This window comes from Callospermophilus lateralis, chromosome 8 (genome assembly GCF_048772815.1).
Source record: "Callospermophilus lateralis isolate mCalLat2 chromosome 8, mCalLat2.hap1, whole genome shotgun sequence".
In the NCBI taxonomy this organism is placed as follows: domain Eukaryota; kingdom Metazoa; phylum Chordata; class Mammalia; order Rodentia; family Sciuridae; genus Callospermophilus; species Callospermophilus lateralis.
The window spans coordinates 6213100-6231925 of record NC_135312.1 but is presented as its reverse complement, the minus strand read 5'-3'; the positions used below and the strand labels follow the sequence as shown (position 1 = coordinate 6231925).

Here is an 18826-nt window from a genome sequence, read left to right as displayed (position 1 = left end):
TGGGTTTGTATACACGCACATAGGAATCTTAGGAACCCGTGTGTGTATATACACAGGCATCCATTTCTCAGCTGTCTTTTGAGCAGGTTTAGCGATGTCCCAGAAGCAATGAAAACCTCAGAACCCAAATCTTGCTTTCTAAATACCTTTCTCTACTAAAAAGAAATAGGGCTCCTCAGAGAAATGGCTGGCTACAGGACTTAGGCAGAGAATATCCAAGATGTGCCTCAAATACCTTGTGTCAAAAAGTAGAAAAATGCTCAAGAATATTAACACATGTCTAAAACACACAGGACATGGATTTGAAAGGGTTCTCACTGGCCAATCTAGGACCTTGTGAACATCATAATAAATATAGAGAGTAAAGGATTATCACCTATTGGAAAAACGAGGAACCCGATAATCTACATTGATAAAAGCAAACACATAAATGTTCTTCTTCACAGGGGAAAACCAAGAATAAACTTAGAAAGTTTATTTATTTATTTATTTAGGAATTTCTTTTAATAAACATCCCTTGGCAGCCACAATAGTAATTTATTTAGAAAAGGATCGTTAATAGGTGCTAAAAGGGAAGGGTGAAAGTCTAAGGATGAATAGGGTATCTGAAGCCGTGTATTTCTCCAAAGGATACATACTCATTACTCAGGGCATTGATCAGGGACACCACAGTCACGCCCTGAGCAATGGGAGCACTGCTACTACTGGGCTAATTGACAGCACCGTCTCCTGTGATGGCACTGGAGAGGGACTTTCTAGCTTCCCGGAGGAGTTCCGCTCCACACGCGTGTCAGAATCCAACCAGGACCAAACACCAGACACCGAGCTTGAGGACAGCCTGCCGAGTGACTGGTGAGGTACCATTCACACTGTCAACGTCATGAAAGACAAAGAGGCAGCAACTGTTTCAGACTGAGGGGGGGAGGAAGCACGGTGACTTAACGCGCCCTCAGGCTTGGCTTGTCCTGCTGTGGGGGGATTAGCAGGAGAGCTGCTGGAGGCCTGTGGGTTAGACAGGGAGTGCCCTGGTTCCAGACAACCTGCGCCCAATGTCGGGGGAAATAGGTGTCACACTCTAGATGATGAGGAAGAGAGAAGTGAGATATTCATGTTGGAGGACTCTGGGTCAACGAGTTCCTTATACTATTTTGCAACCTTTCTCCAAGTCTGAGGTTATATCCAAATAAATGTTTTGAATGAGGCAGCATGAAGCATCTCCCTGGCCAATTCTTTGGTGCTTTTCCCATAGAGAGGTGAAGTCCAATCCGCTCCCCCTTGAACATGGTCTGGATGTGGTGACTCCCTTCTAAAGAGGGAGTGTGGCCAGGGAGGCCAGGTCACAAAAGGAGACCCAGCGTCCACCTGCTTCTCCTCTGCTGCACGCATCTGGAGCCCTGGGATATTGTGCAGGAAGTCCAGCCACCAAGAAGCCACCAGACTGGGAGACCTCCTCAAGGTGGACATGGCTGGGGAGCCTCTGCCATTCCTGGGAGACAATGGTCCCCCCCAAAAGCGGCCACATTTTGTCTCACCAACTGGCCTCAGAACTTTTTCAAAGTGGGGGACAGTTTGTTCCTGTCATCACATACACCAGGACTAGAGTCAGGCAAATAAGATGGAAAGGTGGTATATGTGACTGCATGGCCAATATGATTCTGCAACCTGTACACGCAGAAAAATGAGAAATTGTATCCCATCTGATTCAAATGCACAATATGTCAAGGTCATTACCGTCATGTGTAACTAATTAAAACAAAAAATAAAAATCTAAAAAAAAAAAAAAAAGAAGAAGAAGGAAAGGTGGTGGGAAGGTGCAGGAATGACAGGCAGGCACACTCAAATTCAGTCTGGTGTCTCTGGTTGGGTGACCTTGGGGCATCCCTGGGGCCCTCCCCACCTCAACTGACTCAACCAACCAGCAGGCAGGTTGCATGGCCTCACCCAGCATTTGAGCATCTGGGGATCCTGTGGAGGCCCCTCCCTGGTGGACCCCAGGCTCCACTGTGCTGCAGCTCATGGCACTTCCTTCCTGGGGAACCCTTAGCCCTGTACATCCTCCTGGTCCCAGATCAGTGCTGACCTAGACTGAGACTTGCTGAGCAAATCACCGAGATACTGCCTCATTACAGCACCCAGCACTGGGGGACATAGGGGCCACACATGTAGAGAGAGAGAAATAGCACTCACTGGGCACCGCCCTGTGTAGACACGGTTCCAAGCTGAGAAGGTGGTGCTGGGCAGGATAGATAGCTTAGCTAGGAGGCAGCTCTAGTTGGGCCAGGGGCCTCCAAGTCCTCAAGGCACAGAGCTCTCTACAAGAAGAGGATGGGATGACACCAACGTAACCTCCGCATTACCTGCGCCTCTGGTATCCATGTGCCCATCGCTCAGATATAGAAGTAGAAGCTCAGAGAGGTGCCCAAATCCAGACAACCAATAAATGGCAGAGCTCAAATTCCAACTCAGGGTGGGGAGCTGCAAAGTCCAGGTAGGGTGGGCTTGGGTGGGCGCTGGGACCTGGAGTCCCTCAGCCTGGGCTGAAGCCCCTGCACCATGACACTCTGTGCCTTTGGGTCTAGATGACTCTCTGTTGTAGGGCTGTCTGTGCACCATGGGATGCTTACAGCATCTCCAGACTCTGCCCACGAGAAGGCAGGAGTACCCTCACCCAATTGGGACAACCAAAATGTCTCCAGGCATAACCAGATGTCACCATGCGAGAGGGGGCAAATTCCCAATTGCCCCCAATTGAGAAACACTGGCCTAGATGTAAACACTGGCTCCACCACTTCTCTATGACCTTGAACAAGCAATGTAACCTTTCTGTGCCTCAGAGTCCCTGTCTGTAAAATGGAAAGATAATAAGAACATGTGAGGTTAATGTGAAGATCAGATAAGAGTCCAAGAAAGCACATGGCCCCTCCATGTCAGGCTTGCTCCATGGCTGTTCTGCCCACTACCCTCAGCTGCCTTCCCTTCAAGCCTGGATCAGGTGCACATGAAGGTCCGCTAGCACCTACGTAGGAATGAACCCATCAGCCAGTTAATGCAAGTGTGCAAACAGTCAGATGTTACAAAATGAGCATCAGAGCATCTGCTGATTAGGGAGGTCCTGGCAGCCTCTCTCATCATCAAAGGGCAGTTAGGATTTAAGAACCTAGGGCCCGGCTCCCTGGGCTCAGTCTAGCTCTGCCACTCACGAGTAGGGTGACCACCGGCCCATGATTAAGCATCCTCATCTGTAAAATGGGTAACAAAACTGCTGCATGGGGTCATGAGGGTCAGATAAATCAATGTATGTGTGGGGCCTGTGCAGAGTGAGTGTCCCTATTGCTGTCATTTCTGTTAGCCCAGCACACTCCCCTCTTCACCGCCACTCTGGTCACCCTCCTCTTCTCGGCTGTGCAAAACACAAGCCAGTTCCAGCGCTGGCACCGCCTTCCTCTCCTGCCTTGCTCTGCCTCCCAGACACCGCCAATGCCCAGCCCCGACTTTGTCCCAACTTCCTTCACCATTCCCTCCGCGAGGCCTCCCTGGCCATCCTTCACACAAAAGCAGCTGACCACCCTGCTGGCTCTATCTCCTGGTGCCTGATGCTGCGCACGGTGGTCAGCAGAGTGCAGTACAACACGCCCAGGATCCAGCAGCTTGGGTTCATTGGTGTGGCTCCCCACAAGTTCCCAGATGCAGAGAGGTTGACGAGAGGCCTGCCCAGCCTTCAAGGCAGTGCACGCATCCAGGAGATGTAAATAATTACAGGACGTGAGGATGATATTTACAGAGGGAATTCCAACGTCCTCACGTGGTGCATTCTCCCCAACACAGAACTTATTTAAACAGGAGCCTAGAATGGCATTTGCCCTGAAAGATTCTGTTCGTGACAATCTGTCCTGTAGAATAGAATGGCTGCATGTTAGACAATTCCAGACAGGTGTTTTTAAACTGTGTTCCCTGGAACTGCTGACTCCAGAGAAAGAGTGACAGAATTCTACCAAATGAGGATTCATAAAGTCAAAGACACTGGGAAACAAGGCAGAATCCTCCCGCATTTGGGGACTCGTAATGCTTAGGAAATGCTCTAAGGCCCCCTGTAAACAGGCTCTGAATATGAGTTTACTGGGTTTATTTTATTACAGACCCTGCCCATGAACATTAGCATCACAGAGCGTGGTGATCTCGTAAAGGCCTCCCTAGTGCACACAAAGTGAGGCCCAGAGAGCTTAGCAGACTCACTCAGGGTCACACAGTCATCTCCCAATCCTAAAGCATCGTTCTATTCACTGGCCCTGATGTTTTGCTTAGCTATTTGTTCATAAAATGTCAAAAAAACAGACTTCAGATTCCAATATCAGTTTTATGAAATCAAATATGAAAATGAATGTGCCAAATGGGATTTTGCTTTCCATCGCACTGTTCCAGAAATAGTTATTCATTCAACAAATATTTATTAAGCATTATGTGCCAGGCACTGCACATTCTGCAGTGAACAAGACACGGTGACACACAAGACCAACAACAAAATTATCCTTGAGGGGACCAGAACAGATCGAACTGCCCTTGACAAGGCTGCTTCAAAGCCGGGACTTGTGAGAAGCTACCCATTCCCATTCCATTTGCTCCCATCAGCAGTTTTTACATTTAGTCTAATGGCAATAACACGCCCCCCACTGCAGCGGGGCTGGAGTAAGAAGCCTTGGCTCTGCACATTGCAGGGGGAAGCGCAGAGATTGGTGTGAGTTGAGCTCTTTTACTGAGCAATTCAACCTGCAGATTTTCCAATTTCAAATTCATTCCAATGTCATCTCAGTTAAAATGCATCCTCTTATTTACTATCGTCTGCAAGTAAACGTGTCTATTTAACAGTGGGATTTCTTTTTCAAAGTGTATTGACTCACAACACTCAAAGCCCTTCAGAAAACAGTGTACCAAAAGCCACGTCATTTTAAAACACACCCTAGATTAGAGATGGAGGAAAATAGTGCTGTTATCCCGGATGACCTCTTCAGTGAACTGACAGCCACCATCTAGGAATCAGAAGAATCGTCTTATGTTCTTTTAAATAGAAAATGCCAAGTGAGAAAAAAAAATCAGAGCCCCAGGCTTAAGCAGTCCACGTATCTAATGCTGTAGCTATGAAACCAGCCTTCGATACATACTTGAAACGTGTTCATCTAACAAAAAGAAATCAGAAGCTCTTCAAGGTCCTTTGTCCTGTGTGTTCATTTAAGGTCAAAATAAATACACGCTTCTACACCCAGCAAACATTTCTGGTGCTTTTTAAGGGTGTACTCAAATCCCAATTCTGGGGAAGGAGGGCATGCCATAGCATCTCCAGGGGCAGTCCTGAAAACCAGCCTTGCCAAGCAACAGGATTCACCCCACCATACACATGCCTTGTGTTTATCAGACACCAGAAGCACTGAGGAAGAACTCCTCAGCCTCAGTAAAGACCCAGCAGAAGCCCAGGACCAGAGAAGCAAGACGCAGACACCCCACTGCACCCCAGCATCACCACTCACACCGTGAACATGGTGTTTAAAACTCAGCCAACCAAATAATCACTGAACAAGTTCTTTGTTTGAAAGGGGAAGGGAGAGTGTATCTTTAAAGGACCAAGCTCCCCATTTTCTTCTAGGACCACTGGTCCATCTGTGCTAGGCTGGATCTATTTGACCCAGATTATTCCCACTGCTTCTGCCAATGCTTTCAGATAAGAATCAATAGGGCGGAGCTTCTAAGCATGTGCACACAGAGACAGAACAGTGAAGAACCGAGCAGCGAGCAGCGCTGAGACTGTGAACATGGTGAGCAAGAGTGTATGCTCACAGAGGTCTGTGGGGTTTGTAGTCCCAGGAGGGCACTTCTTATGCAGTATCAGGCAGTCCATTTGGGGTGAAAGGTGTTATTTTGCCTAATGAAATCTCCCCCTCGCAGTCCAGGTCACAGACAGATTCAGCAGCAGGATCACCATCTGGGGGCGTCTGAAAGGTCCCGGATAAGTGATCTAAAGGGCCCTCCTCCTCCTTCTCCTCCTCCTCGTTGTCCACCTGCCTGTCTCCGGGCGCCACCGCGTTGGGAATCATATGGATATAGGGCCCTACTATCTCCTTGTGGAAGACCGTGTCTTGGTTGTAGGAGATGAGCTCATTGCTGATGTTCACCGTCTCCACACGCGTGCGGGAGCAGAGGTGACTGCACCCCAGCAGCTGTGCGAACACCTTCCGGAAGTCAGCGTTGAAGGCGTAGATAATAGGGTTGAGTGAGGAGTTGGCCCAGCCAAACCAGACAAAGACATCGAAGGTGGTCTCGCTGACGCAGGGGAAGCCGGCCTGCTGGTCCCCGTTGCAAAAGGGAACCATGCAGTTGAGGATGAAGAAGGGCAGCCAGCAGCACACGAACACCCCCATGATCACAGACAGGGTCTTGAGGACCTTGGTCTCCTTCTTGATGGAAGCCCGCAGGTTGGTGTCGGGTTCTCCTGGGGCTCTGCTCCTGCAGCTCTGCGCATGCTCCGCGGCCCTCTCCAAGGAGGAGATCCTGCGGATCTGCACCTGCGCGATACGGTAGATGCGCGTGTAGGTCACAATCATGATGGCCACAGGGATGTAGAAGCTGATGAGTGAGGAGGAGATGGCGTAGGTTCGGTTCAGGCTGGAGTCACAGTTCTCTGCCCTCGCATTGGGCTCCCCGGCTTCCTCCCAGGGCGTCCCATTGGCCAGGTTGGATGGAAGGTCCTCCTGGCCCCGGGAGCCCGACTTGTCTCTGTGCCAGTTGAACTGGACAGGAATGAAGGAGATGAGGATGGACAAGGTCCAAGCCAGACCCACCATGACTAAGGCCACAGTCTGGGTCATCTTGCGCTCATAGCGGAAGGGCCTGGAGATGGCCCAGTAGCGGTCCACACTGATGATGCACAAGTTCAGGATGGAGGCCGTAGAGCACATGATGTCAAAGGCCACCCAGACGTCACAGAATACCCCAAAAGGCCAGTAACCAGCCACCTCGGCGACTGCCTTCCAGGGCATGACCAGCAGTGCCACGAAGAGGTCGGACACTGCCAGAGACACGATGAAAACGTTGGTCATCTTCGCACGCAGGTGGCGACTGCGCACGATGGCGGCGCAGACCAGCACGTTGCCAAACAGGGTCCAGACAATCAGGAGTGTCAGGAGGCCGGCGGTGACCACCTGCACTGGCCCCAGGGGCGCGGCCCCAGCTGAGCCGCCCAAGGCGCCCCCCTGAACCAGTTGCTGCTGCAGCCTGAACCGAGCCCAGTACGCGGTGCCATTGCGCCCGGGAGGCAGCATGTCCGGCTTGGGGGCAGCGGCAAGCTAAGCGTGGTTACAACTTCAGCCCTGTGTCCCCCAGGAGGCCCCATCGGGCACCCCAAGGGGTGCCCCAGGACCCGCAGCCCAGAGACCCCTGAGCCCCGAGGAGCGCTCACCGTGCACTGCGCCGGGACCCGGAGCGGTGGACGCCTTGAGCCCTCCAGTCCCGAAGCTGGGGCAGCAAGCGTCTGGTGCCCGCGGGCGGCAAGAGCTGTTTCCAAGAGCCTACAGCGCGCCGGGTGGCGGTGGCAACAGCGGCCGTGTCTGGTTCGGAGCCGGGGAAGGGAAGAGCGTGCCGCCACCGAGGGGCGGGGGCCGGGAGCCGCGGGCGCAGGGAGAGCGCAGGAGCTCTGCCGCCCGCCGTCCCGCGCCGCTCTGGGTCCCGCGCTCCCGCCCTTCGCCGCGCGCTCCTTTCCCCTGCTCCCGCCCCACCTGGGCCCTGGCTTTCTAATTCTCTGCGCTCCGTCTGTCAGAGCCCAGGGGCAGCCCACACTCTAGAAGGTGCGCCAGTGCCAGACCCTCGCCCGAGCCAGGGAAGGTGCCTGGCCTGGCCCAGCCGTGCAGCCCCCGCCCTGGCCACGTTTGGGAGGCTGGGTGGGGGGGTGGGGAAGCTTTGTAGAGTGAAGAAGGCCTCCTTGGATTTCTCACTGACCTGAGCCCCAAATCCAGACTTATTCCTGGCTGCACGACCTTGAGCGCCCCATCTAACTTCACCTGGCCTTGGTTTCTTCATCAGCAAACGTGAGATAATTATTCCTACATCTCTGCACATGTCAGGACCCAGGGACACCACCCAGGAAAAGGCACAAGTACCTACAGCATCTCCTGGACCACCCTGCTCCTCCGAAACTGCTTCCCCTGACCCCTTGAAGGGAGGCCTTTCCCCACCACTTCCAACCTGTGAGCGATTTTTCCTTTAAAAAATGATTTTAACTGAACTCAGAAGAAAAGGGAGGGGAGGACCCTCCCCAAAGGCTGGAGCTGCCTCCTGAAGGCACTTTCACATTCTCTTCTTGTTTTAATCTTGGGAGGGATAGATAATAATAATAAAAAAAAATCTCAGCGTTTTTCAGGAGAGGAAACTGAGGCCTGGAAAGATGTTTCAAAGTCTAAGCAGGTTGGGGAAAGCAGGTGGAGGAAGAGTGAAGAGAGACAGCAGGCTTCCCAGCCCTTAGAGCACCTCCCAGAGGACAAGTCCCACTGGGAACCACTCCAGTCTGGCTGCTGGTGTGAGCTCAGCTGAGCTGCAGGGAGGGAGGTGGATGGGAGCAGCCTGCTCCTCGCTCCACCTGGGACACACACCTGCAGCATGTGAGGTCTGCAAGCAGGACTGGAGCTTCTCATCCCCTCCCTCCCACCACACCTGCGCTGCCCCCTCTGCCGCTGGACCAGCACCTGCAGGAGCCCCAGATTCTCAGCCTTGAACACCCCCCCCCCCAGTGCTTCCTGTGGCTGGACATGGCAAGACAGCTGTCAGGGTGACTGAACTGAAACTAGAGAGCCCTGCTTCCTCCGGTCTCTCCTCTCTAGCATTGCCGCCTGTGCAGGACTGGGTCTTCTGTGCCCTGTATTACAGTGACACCATCTTAGCCTCCAGCCCTGATTCTCTGACCACCCACCACTGAACCACAGGTAGAGTGCTGTTTCTAAAACCTGGCTGTGACCGTGTCCCTGAGAGTCCCAGCCCCGGCCAGGCATGCAAGATCTTTCCAACATCTTGCCCATGCCTTTCCCACCGCCCTTGCTTCTCTCCTGCCACTGCTCCACATGCAGCCTGCAGTGGAGACAGCACCAGCAGTAGAAGCAAAATTGATCACTCACTTGCACTTCCCCAAATGGGCTGGGTGGTCATTCCAGAACCCGAAATGACCTGCTTCCCCTCTGTCTTCCTGAACAACACTAACTTGTGGTGCAGGAGATGAACTGGGACTTTTAAGACAGGGGTTTGAAGTTTGGCTATTCATTCTTGCATTCAGCACATACTTATTGAGCACTTACTATGTTTCAGATGCCATTTACACACTGGGTATATACAGAGAGAGGTATAGATATGACTTTCCTTTCCTCTAGAAGTTTGCAATCTGATGCTAAAGATAGATGTTAACCTAAGGATCATCCAAGGAAACATACATTTTCAACTGAGATGCCTGCTATGGAGCAAGTTTAAAGTGTTAAAGAAGTACACACTAGGAGGGGGCCAGCCAAGACAAGATGTTTATTGAAAACCTCCCTGGAGAAGTTTCTCTTTGCATTTGAGTCACAGGTGAAGTAGGCAAAGAAGAAGAAAGAGAAGGAAAGACATGGCAGGCCGGAAGAACAGGTACTTCCCAGCTTTGGGGTCCTGGGAACACCATGTGGTCTCTCCTGGCCTGTTTTCTCGTCTGGAAATGGGGAATGGTGGTAGTTGAAGTGGTGAATGTGATGAGACCAAAAGACCTGATCACAGGTGTTCTGAGCTTCCCTCCTTCCCTGCTCGACACCTGTGCCACACCTTGCCCCCGGCTGCTCTCCAGGGAGGATTCTCCCCTGGCTTTTGTGCAGGCAAGTCCCAGAGTGGATGCTTTATTGGAGGCTGGAGGAGGAAAGAAGGGTCCCAGAAGGAAGAGACCCTGTGTATCTTCACAGTAGAGACAGTGAGGTGAGGAAAGGGTCCAAAAGTGGGACAGTGTCTTTCCAGGGAAGACTGTGAAAGAGGTGAGGCTATGGGAGCATGGGAGAGGTAGATAGGAGAGCAGGAGGGACCAGGAGCAGGACGCCCCACTGCACCGGCAGAAGCAAGCAAAGAGCTTGGGTTTGGAAATTACCTCTCGGCGCTGGACACGACACTGCTTGGAGACTGCCACAGGGATTGGGCTCTGCGTCCTCTGGGATTTATGGCAATCACCTCTTCTGGACCAAGCAGGAGTGCTGAGCAGGGGGCGGGGGCTGGCTCACGTGGCAGCTACGGTGACACTGTATCTGCATCTCACCACTCACTGCAGGGCTGCTGGCCCGCCAGGCACTTGGCTTCTTGAATCAAGAAACTGTCTCCATGTCTTGGTTCTTTGCTCCAATACAAAGATTGGGTGCCTGACAAATCTTCACTGGTAGATGAGCGGAAAAGGGGAATCTGCCCAGTGCTGTGAAATCAATGGACAGAGGATTTAATTAGCCAAGAAAGGTACACACATGCTCCATACACAGTTCTACATTTGACTTCAGATGCTTCTGGGAAATCCATCCCCTCGTTCATGCAACAAGCCCCATTGATGGGGGAGGGTACAGGATGACATGTCGTGGCCAGGGTAGGTTTGCAAAATGGTTACAGGAAAGTTCCAGCAGGAGGTGATAAAGTACACCGAGCAAGGGCTTTCTCTTCCAATTAGCACAACATTACAGTTGGAGCTAGGAACTGAGCTGTGACTCACAATCCCTGTCTAGACCTTGGAGATACAGGAGAATCCTGTAATGGAGGGAATGGTGCAAGCATTCGCTCAGAGACATGAAGCTGCATGGGGGGTAATACAAATTTCCAGAGCTGTGATCCAAAAGACCATGCTTCTCATCACTCTTGGAGACAGCGTTTTTCCTCTGCTGCTGAGACTGTGCTAAAGTGAGCTCCAGGGTCATGGGGCCATGGTTTCCCATCAGGACTGGCTGCACCGTCTCACCTGGGCTCTTTTCCACGTTGTCTAAAGAGCCTGGCAGAGGAAAAGCAGCTGGAAGCCAGGGCATCTCTCCAGCCAGCCTCAGGAGCCAGCCTCCTGGGCAGAATTCTAACCACCTAGAGGGTTAATAAGCCCCTCTTTATTTATCCCAGGCAGAGCCCGGATCTCAGGGGACACAGGTGGGAAATGGTCCTTCCACACATTGGTTTCTGCAAAATTGGACTAAGAGGATTTTTGTAGAATATTTTAGCACAAAGGCGGTTTTCCTACTCTGGTCAGCAAATAGTCTTCTGTCTGAACTCATTGATCTCCCTTTGTCTGAAGACATATTTTAAATGGGATTTGCTTCCCTGAGACAAATGATAAAATCAGTAGGAAAATGCCCAGGATTTCGCTGCTGCTGCTGCTGCTGCTGCTGCTGAGATCAAAAGACTCAACTCTGCTTTACAGCAGGAAAAGCTCCACTCCTTGGCTACAAGATGCCTCTGAGCCCCCAGACCCAGTCCTACCCATGCACCAGCTTCAAAGGATGGAAGCTGGGCAGAAATCTGCATTGCCTTGAGCCCAGACCCACTGTGGTGGTTCTGATACCCCCTCTTCAAATAACAAGGTCAGCCCCTGATCCTTCCTCTCCCCAACTCAGGAGCAACAAGGCTTCTGACAGTCAACATGTCCCTTCCAGAAGTTGGTTTATTCATGAGGTAGCACTGTGTAGATAGACGGGAGGGTAGGGTTCCAAGACAGTCCTGGATTCAAATCCTTCTCTGACATTTTAGCTGCGGAAACTTGACAGAGTTACTGAACTCTTAGAGCTTCAGTTGCCTGATCTGTAAAGCAGTATTGATACTGTTATTACACCATGCAGAGATAGAATAGAGAAATGAGAAGCTACACTTAAGAAATCCAAGTGTGGCCAGGCACAGTAGTGCACACCTGTAATCCCAGCAGCTCGGGAGGCTGAGGCAGGAAGATCACAAGTTCAAAGTGATCAGCAATTTAGCAAGGCCCTAAACAACTCAGCAAGATTCTGTCTCTAAAATATAAAAAGGACTAGGGATGTGGCACAGTAGTTGAGTGCCCCTGAATTCAATCCCTGGTAACAAAAAAAAAAAAAAAAAAAAAAGAAAAGAAAAAAGAAAGAAAAAGAAAAGAAAGAAAAAGAGAGAGAGAGGAGCGGGGAGGGGGAGGGAAAAGAAAAGAAATCCAAGTGGGTGTATTTGTTAGGTTTTGCTACAATGATGCTACCTAATAAACAGCCCCAGGATTTCAGCAGCCTAAAACAGCAAACAGCTATTTCTTGCTGACTACCACAGTGAGCTGGGAAGCTTTGCCTCAGCTGCAGGTCAGGCTCTGTTGGCTCCAAGTCTCTCTCATTCCCAGGCCAGCGCCCCCTGGAGTTGCTCTTCTCCTGGCACAGAAGAGAGCCAACAGGGCCACCCAACCGCAATTCACTCAGAGCCTCTGGTCAGGCGGGGCGGGGCGTGCAGGAACTCTGTTCCAGCCCTCAGACTTGTGGGTCACGTGAGTAAACAAGAACTCTCCTCTGTCCACAGGGAAGCCAGGCAATGTAGCGGGGGAGCCAGGAAGAACTGTGAGCTGATGATAGGGCCACGCAGTCCCCAACCAACAGAAGCCTTGATGTTCCATTACCCCGAGGTGGGTCCACAGCCACCCCTTCTGTCTGTCACCTCTGCCCCTCTCTAACTCAGATCCTCCCTGCTTTCTGCCTGCATGGCTGCCAGAGCTTCCAGCAGCTTCTGGAAGCTTCCAGTGCTGTCTTCCCCGGGCCCATCCAGCCAATGCTCTGCCCTTCGTGTTCCCAGGATTCATCCTGATCCACATTAATAATTATTAACCCAACCAACAGAACTAGACTCATTAACTCCAGATGCCTTAGTGTGGTCTTCACCACCTGGCCTCCACCTATGTGCCCCACCCACCTCTGGCCACCAGCCTTCCTGCCTCAGTAGAGCCCATCTCTACCACCTGGGGTCCTGTCTTCCCCCAGCCCAGCTCTTCCCGGCCCCGTGCCTGCGCATGCTCTCCTCCCTGTCTAAATGTCCTTCCCTCTCTTTCCTGGAGTCCCACTCACCTGTCAACCTGTACCAACGCACGGTCCTTCCCAGGACTCCAAGGAGGGGGCCACTCCCTTTGTGCTCCCACCACCCACTCGCCCCAGGCCCACCTGTGGTGTGAAATGTGCCCACGTGTGTCAGTGTCACACCCACGGTGACGTCATGAACAAAGGGAGAAACTGGAAGCTTATTCCTCAGGTCACACGAGGCAAGGACATGCCCTCACCACTTCTGTCGACAGAGTACAAGAGTCGTCCTCAGGAGCAGTTAGACAGGGGAAAGAGAGCCACTTGGAAAGCAAGAAATAAATCCCTTTTACCTGCAGGTGACGTGGTCATATGAGGAAGACCCCAGGGACTACACATACACACACACCCACACACACACACACACACACACACCCAGAAAGTCAAATCTAATAACTGAATTCATAAAATTTCAGGATATAAAATCAACATATAAAAATCTTTGACATTTCTATATACAAATAACTACCTAGACAAAAAAGAGAAATCAAACCCATGTATGATGGCATAAAAAGCTGATTAAATAGGAATAAATTAACAAAGAGGTGAAAGGCCTACACATTGAAAACCATAAAACATTGATGAAAAAATTAACATATTAATGGACCAAAAGAATTAATATTGTTCAAGTGTCCATATGACCCAAAGCAACATACAGACTCCACATAATCCCTATTGAATTCCCAATGACATTCTTCATAGAAACAAAAAACAAAATTCTAAAGCTTCTATACAATATCCCCACCACCTCCCACTCACACAACACACACACACACACACACACACACACATACAGCCAAAGCAGTTCAGTTCTGAGGGGAAATCCAAGGAGGAGGCGTCCTGCCTCCTGGGTGTGAGTTGCATTACGATGGCTGGGGCGCAGCGCAGTGGTAGAGCATGCGCTTAGCGGGTGCAAGGCCCTGGGTTCAATTCCCACCAACAAATGTGTGTGTGAGAGAGTGAGTGTGTAAACAACCCTTCCACAATGTCAAACCCATTCAGCCTCCAGAACCTGGCTGGCCAACCCTAGCCTGGCACCTTCGCATGCCTCCTCTGCACCCTCTCCAGCCGAGCGGGTCCAGCGCACGCGGCTGAGACCATCAGGCAGACCTGGCACACAGGGGCAGCTGCTGCTGTCAGAAAGGCAGCGCGAGTCCCCTTCCTCCACCGAGGAGGGGGCCATTGACTGCTGGCCCACCCCTGGGGAGAACAGAGCCCGCTGCTGAGCTCCTGTGGGCCTGTCCCGCTGTCCCCTCCCTTCCAGGTCTGAGAGCAGGAGGAGGGAGAAATTCAAGGTTCTGTGGGCCCCTCTTCAGGGCCAGGTTTAAAGCGCCCTCTTGTGCCTTGAAGGCGATCAGAGGGTACATGCCTGCCAAGGCCTCCCGAGCTGAAGGAAGGTGGCAGTCCTGAGTGCCACAGTGTCCCCAGCATCTTCTCCTGCTGTGAGGGCAGCCCACATGGTCATGCAACTGTTCAAGGCAGGCCCTGGGAGAGGAAGGCAAAGCTCCTCCCTCCCCTCCCCTCCTGGGGGCTAACCCTAACCCTAACCCCCCAGGTAAAGACAGAGGCAGAGGCCAGTCCAGGACTGGGAAAGGGCCAAGGGGAAGTGCAGCAACAGGGGTTCTGTTGGGTAGTGGTTAGGACTTCACTGCAGAGGGAGAAAGAGCTGATCCTAGCATGAGGCTGCCCATCCCAGAGAGGCACGTGCAAAGGTCCAGAGGGGCAGAGGTTGGGGGTATGGGAGGCAGAGAAGGGAGCTGCCTATGGCTGCAGCAGGGCGCAGAGAGGGTGCAGGGGAAGGGGCTGCAGGGGATGGGGGCCACATGAGATGAAGCACCATAGGCCAGGTGTGGAAAGGACTCACTGAGCCTGAGCAGGAGTTTGTACTGTCCTCTAAAAGCAGTGGAGGGCCATTGAAGGAGTCTCACTAGGTGGTTTGATTTGATTTACATTTTTTGAACAATTAGCATTATTGTCAAGGTGGTCCCTGTGCTATCAATGTCACTAAAGCAGAAAGCCACTTTTCAGATTAAAACACTGCACGGCCCCTCCTCCTTTCCCACCCCCATCCTCTCCTTAGGGTGTGCTCTTAGCGGGAGCTGATAGCCCTTTCACTCCCCAGGGGACCCGGCAGAAGGGGCCCCCCATCCGCAGCTGCCCCAGCCTCCTCCCTGACTCACTTCCACCCGTGCAGCCCATCACACCCCACGGGAACCTCCTGCAATCCCCGGAGCCTTCCAACGCCTCTTGACAGGGACAAGGATGCCCACAGGGAGTGACAAGCCTGTCCCCTAGAGGGAACATCCGTGGGGACCATCCAGGCTGCCCTTGGCTTCCCTAAGAGACCTGGAAATCCCCACCCCCATCCTTCACCTGGCAGTGGTGACAGGCATCTGTGATACATGCCACGGGGGTCCTAGAGAGCACGTGCAAGGGGGGCTCTTGCGCCCGCCCCTCATCTGTGACTCCCAAGGCTAGGGCCCACCCAGGCCCACCCACCTGCTCCTGGTCTTTGGTTTGGGCTCCAAGGTCGTGAGGCAGCGCGGCGGGAAGGGCACCGGCGCCCCCTGCTGCCCACGCCACCGCAAGGCTCCCGTCCCTGCGGGAGCACCAAACGCGCTGCGCAACTTTAAACCAAGTGTAGTATTTTGTAACTGGGGACAGTGTCAGCTGATTTTCCTGAACACCTACGCCCAAGAAACAGCTCTGAGGGGAGAGGGGGTGGTTAACTGTGCTGACTTTGTTGTTAAGATGATAAGGTTGATTGAAAGGTAAAGGGCCAGGTGCCTGACCATACCTGTGATCTCAGTGACTCAGAAGGTGGAGTCAGGAGGATCCCAAGTTCAAGGCCAGCCTGGGCAAATTAGCAGGAACCTCAGCAATTTAGTGAGACCCTGTCTCAAAAATAAAATAAATTTTTAAAGGACTGGGAATGTAGCTTGGTGGTAAATGACCCAAGTTCAATCCCCAGGGCCCCGGAGGAGGCTGGGGAGGGACAGCGTGAAGAAAAGGCAGCGGAGTTTTAAAATCTGGCAGAAGCATCTATTGCTGCAACTTACTAGCTATGTGGGCATGGCCCAAAGTTCCCCCGTGTCCTGCCTGAGTGGCCATGCCTACCTGACCAGGTCACTCAGCCAACTCAGCTGGGACTCATAGACATGGACAGCCATAGCTGTGGACATCAGAAGAGCTTTGAAGTGGGGAAGGTTGTGAAACCGAAGACAGCAGCTAGCGCAGTTCCAACTGGATCCTCTACCATCTGGGTGGCCAGACACAGGAGTCCCGATGCACACGTGGGCGGCTGGGAGGTTTGGCTCAGCAGTTTGGAGGCCATCCTGTGGCAGGGATGCCTTTCCTCGTGCGCACCAGCTACCACAGGAGCCAGCTGTTCCCTGGATGCCCAGCTGCACAGTCCCGCCCCTCCACTCGGCGGCTCCAAGAGCCCCGCACCAGGAACACGAGTCCAAATCCTGGTTTCAGAGCTCAGGCACACGTTGAAGCTGCCAGAGGTGCCCGCTCCCTCTGCCTCTGCATAAGGCCACAACAGAAGGCGTCGTCAACTCAGGCTGCTATGACAGAATGCCAGGAACTCAGCGGCCTGTCAACAGTGGGCATTATTTCTGGCAGTTGTGGGGGCTGGAATCTGAGATCAGGGCGTGAGCACAGGTGGGTTCTGTTGTGGGCCCTTCCCGTCGCAGATGGCAGAAGACAGCTCTGACTCTCGCTCTTCTTACAGGGCACTAATCCCGTTCCAGAGGTCCTCACCATGGTGACCTCCTACCTCCCAGGTCCAAACAACGTCACACTGGGATTAGGAGGGGTTTAACCTACAGATCTGAGGGAGGCTCAAGCAGTAAGAGAGGATAATTTGTGTGCCCCTAGGGAGAACTATGGGGACGGAACCAATGTCAAGTTCCCCGTGAGAATCGTCCCTGTGGAGCCAGGCAGCTGCTCTGAACAGCTAAGCACTGAGCTACTCAGGAATCTGCCCGCCTAGGAGCCCAGACGATGCTGGCTTGGACGCCCACTGTTCAGCCATGATGGGTGGACACGGGAAGTGACCGTCTCTGATGGCTCTAAGTTCATCTCCCTTATGGTGACTCTTTTTTCTTTCTTTCAAATTTTTTTTTACAAAATGTCTCCTGCATATGAAAATGTACCACGGAAAACCCAACAGACGCCTCCTTCATGTAGTCTCGGTGCTTCAGACAGAAGGCGCTTCAGATGCAGCCTGTGCTCCGCCCTTGGTCTCCATCCAGCCTGCCCTCCAGCTCTGCTGAGCCCGGAGCCCACTCCTTCCTCGCGTGTGGCTAAATTTGACTCCCTGTGGATGTCATTCCAATACCGGGGAGTGTTTTGCTGTTGACCTTGTCAGTTGACATTGTTTGGGGGATGGTCCACGTGGACACGTGGAGTTCTGCCTGTTTGTTTTCACTCCTGTGAAATCAATATTCCCCGTAGGAGCAGCCCCTACTCGGTCCAGACTCAGGCTGTTTCCCAGGCAGGAGCAGCGCAGCGGGAACTGCCCACACACCCGAGGGGGCCTCTGGGGATCGCGCTGGGGAACGGGGTTCCAGCCTTCAGGAAAGCCCAGGCTGCCCACTGCTCTCCCATCTTCTACCAGCTTTCTCTCTGGCCGTCCCTCACATTGCTACAGTTTGGTTGTAGTTGTCCCCAAGGGTACATTGTCTCAGAAGCCTGGTCCCCAGTGTGCCAGTGTCAAGAGGTGGTGGAACCTCCAAGAGGTGGAGCCCAGTGGGAGCAGGTAGGTCACTGGTCATGTTGACATTTGCTGTTCACATGGTTCCTGGGGGACCCTAAGTTAGTTCTCATGAGGGGGTTGTTATGAGAGGGAGACCCTGGCCGCTCTTTTCCTTTAACTTCCTATCTAGCCACGTGATCTCACCTGCACATGTTTCTGCCTTGGGACTTTCAGCAGATGTAAGCAAAGACAGCCTCCAAACTGTCAAAAACTGGTTTTTCAGCCTCCCAAACTATGAGCTAAACAAACCTTTTTTCTTCATAAACACTCAGATTCAGGTATTTTGTCATAGTAACAGAAAAGACTAACACATGCATCCTGCCACCTTTGCTAATCTGATGTGTAGGAAGTAGTATTAGTTATTGTGGTCATTTGTCTCCCCTTATTATAACCCTGAGATCCTAACACTTGTATACTACACACGCTGGCTCCTCTCCTGCATGTTGCTTTGGTGTGAAACAATCCATTTTCCCGGTTGCCTAAGCCAAAGTCAGGAACTTGTTGACTTGTGGGTGAAGCTGATGACTGAGGCCTCACCCCTCTGTCTGCTTGGACTGAGAGGCTCCAGTTTAAGGTCCACCCTCAGAAGCTCAGAGCCCAACAGGCTGTGCAGACTTGCCAAGCTCCGACAGGGCCGTGCGACCAGCCTGACACTGCCACAGCCCGAATCAGTTGTTCCCGGCACCTCTCCCTTCATCACCTCACCGTGGTGGCAAAGTCCCCAAACCAGAGGCTGAGGCCCCAGGGTGCTTAGAGCCCCGAGAGCATTCACGCCAACAAAGACGGAGACCAGAGTTCTCCTGCAGTGCCCGAGTCAGGGCAATCCCGCATTTTGTCCCTGTGGGCAAAGACTGCTAGGAGCTCACCATGGGGGCACTCGTAATAGCAACCCAAAGAGGGAAGCCACCTGAGTGTCCCCCCGCACAATCGGCTGAATGAAGAAACGTTCGCTCCTCCAAGAACGCATTGAGAGCCACCCAAAACCATG

General features: G+C 52.5%; 1 protein-coding gene across 1 annotated transcript; it reads right to left on the bottom strand.

Moving 5' to 3' along the window:
* Nucleotides 1-5864: 5864 nt before the first annotated feature.
* Nucleotides 5865-7307, bottom strand: Drd5 (dopamine receptor D5). The gene has a single exon (XM_076865138.2). The coding sequence runs from the start codon at nt 7305-7307 to the stop codon at nt 5865-5867; it is 1443 nt and encodes a 480-aa protein (XP_076721253.2).
* Nucleotides 7308-18826: the final 11519 nt, after the last annotated feature.

Bases quoted from the DNA above. Each gene is read 5' to 3' on its own strand.
- Drd5 (XM_076865138.2), bottom strand. From the start codon at position 7,307: ATGCTGCCTCCCGGGCGCAATGGCACCGCGTACTGGGCTCGGTTCAGG.